Source organism: Octodon degus, unplaced genomic scaffold, assembly GCF_000260255.1.
Source record: "Octodon degus isolate 3935 unplaced genomic scaffold, OctDeg1.0 scaffold00146, whole genome shotgun sequence".
NCBI classification, from domain to species: domain Eukaryota; kingdom Metazoa; phylum Chordata; class Mammalia; order Rodentia; family Octodontidae; genus Octodon; species Octodon degus.
Genome location: NW_004524722.1, coordinates 1112544 through 1116365, shown reverse-complemented (window position 1 = coordinate 1116365; position 3822 = coordinate 1112544). Strand labels below are relative to the sequence as shown.

At 41.5% G+C, this 3822-nt stretch overlaps 1 protein-coding gene across 1 annotated transcript in view; it reads left to right on the top strand.

Annotated features, from left to right (window-relative positions):
- Window positions 1-511, top strand: part of Mrpl48 (mitochondrial ribosomal protein L48) — a 64022-nt gene extending 63511 nt beyond the window's left edge. Inside the window, exon 8 of the mRNA XM_012517124.2 lies at window positions 384-511. Coding sequence (XP_012372578.2) covers window positions 384-458 — 75 coding nt within the window. The 3' untranslated portion in view covers window positions 459-511. The remainder of the gene's footprint in view (window positions 1-383) is intronic.
- The last annotated feature ends 3311 nt before the right edge of the window (window positions 512-3822 follow it).

Here is a 3822-nt window from a genome sequence, read left to right as displayed (position 1 = left end):
CATAAACACCCTGTAGACCCTTCCCTAAAATACAAAAAAAGAAGAAAAAAATGCTTTAGGCGAGGGCATGTAGGTCCTGGGTTTGATCCCTGGCTCTGAAAAAAGAACTTTTGTTGTGATACTTATAGCATGTTTTGTTTTGTGTTGTGTTTTGTTTTACACCAAGTTTTATGTCCCTTGAAGGCAAAGAGGAAGTCTAATTCAACTTTGAATCCCTGGTACCTCATACAAGTCGGGGACATAATAAATATTCAATAAGAGTTAGTTGAATCTGAATCATTCTCTCCAAAGCTTGCTAATGGGCCTTCTGGATGCTGTACATTTATAGATAGTAATAGAAACTCTGCAGGAATTCCCACTTATTTTCTTTTTCTTCTTCCCAGCATACTGAAGAGGACTTCAAGGGGAGGTTCAAACCTCGTCCAGAACTGGAAGAATTGTTGGCCAAGTTGAACTAGCTCTTGCAGAGCATTTCCTGCTGGCACTGGGGACATTGCCAAGCAGAAAAGCCTCCGGAGAGGGTAGACTTAAGCCAGAGGAGAACCTGACCCTTGGGCTTTATTTCTGCCTTTTCCTACACACAGGAATGTTTCCTCTCCTTTGGCATAGTTGTTAGCAGTTCTTAACACTTCCCTTTGAGATAATCTGGAGTGTCTCTCACCTAATAAAAATCTGTGACTACTATAACTGCGGCTGCTGCTACTAGTGGTGGTGGTGGTGGTAGTGTGTGTGTTAGAGGGAGGAAGGCCAGCTTATGGAGTAATTCTTTAATTAAAAGAATTACTTTCTCTTTGGCTGATGCTTTAGCACAAAAACATGTTCCCTTCCATTTTTTTCTTTTTTTTTGGTGGGGGAGCTTATTTTGGGGGGATAGGGTCTCTTGTATAGTACAGGCTGCCCTTGAAGTTTAAATCCTCCTGCCTCAGCTGCTCAGGTGCTGGCATTACATGCTCGGTTTTGTGTATCTTCTATTATAATGTATCATCCTTTCTTTTTTTTTTTTTTTTTGGTGGAACCAGGGATTGAACTCAGGCCCTTGCGCTTGCCAGAGAAGTGCTTATTCCACTGAGCCATCTCCCCAGCCCCTGTATCATCCTTTCAAGCAGTCTGGCATGGAGTACTATAGTGAAGCAGGAATCACAGCATAAGGAAACTCTCTTTATTAGTCTGTTTTCTGCTGTTGTCATGAAATCCTGAGTCTGAGTTCTTTGAAAAGAAATACGATCTACTTATCTCTCAGTTCTATGGGTCCAAGAGCAAGCACCAGCCTTGGCTTGGCTCACATGAGGGCACACTTGGCTGTGTCATAATAGAGCAGATGACATCATGCAGAAGCACATAAGAGAGGGAGCGATGACATGGCAAGACAGGAGGCCAGAGACTGAGAAGGATTTGGCTTTTTATAACCACCTACATTTGAGGGAGAGAACCATACTAGTCTTTTCCCATGGCAAAGCCCCTAGTGACCTAGGCACCTTCTAGTAGGTACTACTTCTCAGTAGTTCCATTATCTCCCAACATTGCCACAATGGAGACCAAGGTTCTACCACATAAGTCTCTGGGGGACTTACTCCAGCTATATCCAGACCAGAAGAATTGATATCTGTCCCTCAGTAAAATAAATTGCTTTGTGTGTTACTGAGGGGTTTGACAGAAGTATTCAAGTACTTTAAAAGTTATATAACTGCTAATTAAGTTTGCCTGCAATGAGTTTAAGAACTGAAAGCTGATCTTGGTCAAGGGTCAGTACACTATTGCCTGTGAACCAAATCCCACCCACTATCTTTTGATTTTTCAATAATTTATTAAGGTGAAATTCATATACCACCAAATTAGCCATATGAATAACTCGGCCAGACAGATAACTCGGCAGCATAAGTGCCTGCTGGGCAAGTGCAAGGTCCTGTGTTTGATCCCCAGTACCAAAAGAAAAAAAAATAACTCTAGCATTTACTGCATTTACAGTGTTGTGGAACTCATAGTTCTCATCTAGTTTCAAATCCTGTTTTCTGTTTTTGTAAATAAATATTGAAGTAGAGCCAGGTACAAAGACAATAGAGTCTGTAAAGCTTAAACACTTTTTTAAAATGCTGAAATAGCCAGGCATGGTGGCCAACACCTGTAATCCCAGCACATGGGCGCCTGACCCAGGAAGATCATTTCGAGTACGAGACCAGCCTAGGCTACAAAGTGAGCTCAAGGCCAGCCGAAACTGCATAGTGAGACCGTCTCAAAAAGAAGGGAAAAAAAAGCTAAAGTACCAGTTGGCCCTTTGTAGCAATGAGTTTGTCAAGTCATTGTCTCAAGTTCAGCAAGCACCAGGAACCAATGGGATGAGGGATATTTAAAGCACACATTGCCAGACTCTATCCCCTAGTATTCTGATTTCATGAGTATGAAGATTATAGAATTTGTAGAAGTTCCCAGGTAATGCTGATGTATCTGGCCCAGGGTTACAACCTCTTTGAGAACTGTTTGTCTAGGTGACCATTAATGTCCTTTTCTTAGCATTAATGTAGTTAATACCTTTCTGCAGGTTTTTTTTTTTTTTAGACAAGGGCTCATACTGTAGTTCAGGGTGGCCTTGAATTCACCATGTAGCCCAGGCTGGCCTCAGACTTGAAGCAGTCATCCTGCCTCAGCCTCCCAAGTGCTGGGATCACAAGCCTGTACCACCACATCCAGCAGTTACCATGTATTAAGCTCGACCTTGTGCTAGGTACACATTAATCCTCTCACCAGTCTTTCAGGGTGTGTGCATGTGTGTATCCATGCATGAGTTATCTGCATGAGTATGTGTGTGAGTGCATGTATCTGTGTCTGTATCTCACATTTATTGAGCTCTTACTATACAATGTATTTCATACAAATTATCTTTTTTTTTTTTTTTCATACAAATTATCTTTGAAGTTGTTGATATTCCGGTTTCTGGAGAAAAGAAATGGCTTCCTAGGCAGTGATGGTGAGCCTTTTAGGGATTTCAATGATAGAAACAGCCTACTGCAGCTCCCATGCCATAGGTTCTCCATTGCTGTCCTAAGGTCACAGCTAATAAAAAGCAAGTAATCCCAGAACTCTAGGAAGCTGAGATAGAAGGATTTCAAGTTCAAACCAGACTGGGCAGCTCAGCAACTTAGTGAGACTGTCTCAAAAACTAAAAATGCACTGGGGATTTCGCTTGGTGCTAACGCCCAATCCCTACTACCATAAAACACCTTTTTTTCTTTGCTACTTCTCTGGGATATCCCTAGGGGGGAATCTTAGCATTTCACATACTGTTCTGAAAAAAAATTTTTGACTGTCTCAAAATTAAAAATAAATGCACTGGGGATTTCACTTGGTGCTAACGCCCAATCCCTAGTACTATAAAAACAATTTTTTTTCCTTGCTACCTCTCTGGGATATCCCTAGAGGGAATCTCAGCATTTCACATACTTTCTGAAAAATGTTTTTTGTCCTTTTGAGACAGGCAGGGTTTCACTATGCAGTTCAGGCTGGCCTTGAGCTCATTTTGTGGCCCAGGCTGGTCTTGAACTCACAACAACACTCCTTTAGCTTCCCAAGTGCTGGGATTATAGGGTGAATCACCACATCCAGCTCTTGTGAAGTTTGTTAGTCAGCCCTTAAGTTATTTTTTGTTTGGTTGGTTGGTTTCCAAATTCAACAAAGCTTTCCTTCCAAAGTGTAACACTAACAGAAGTCTGTCAAGATTTGCAAGTGCCTTTAATTAAAATGTTCCCCTGAATTCAAATAGAAGGTTCAGCAGGCCAGAGCTTCCAGGTGAATCCCACTGAGTATAGATAGAAATTTCCATATATATAT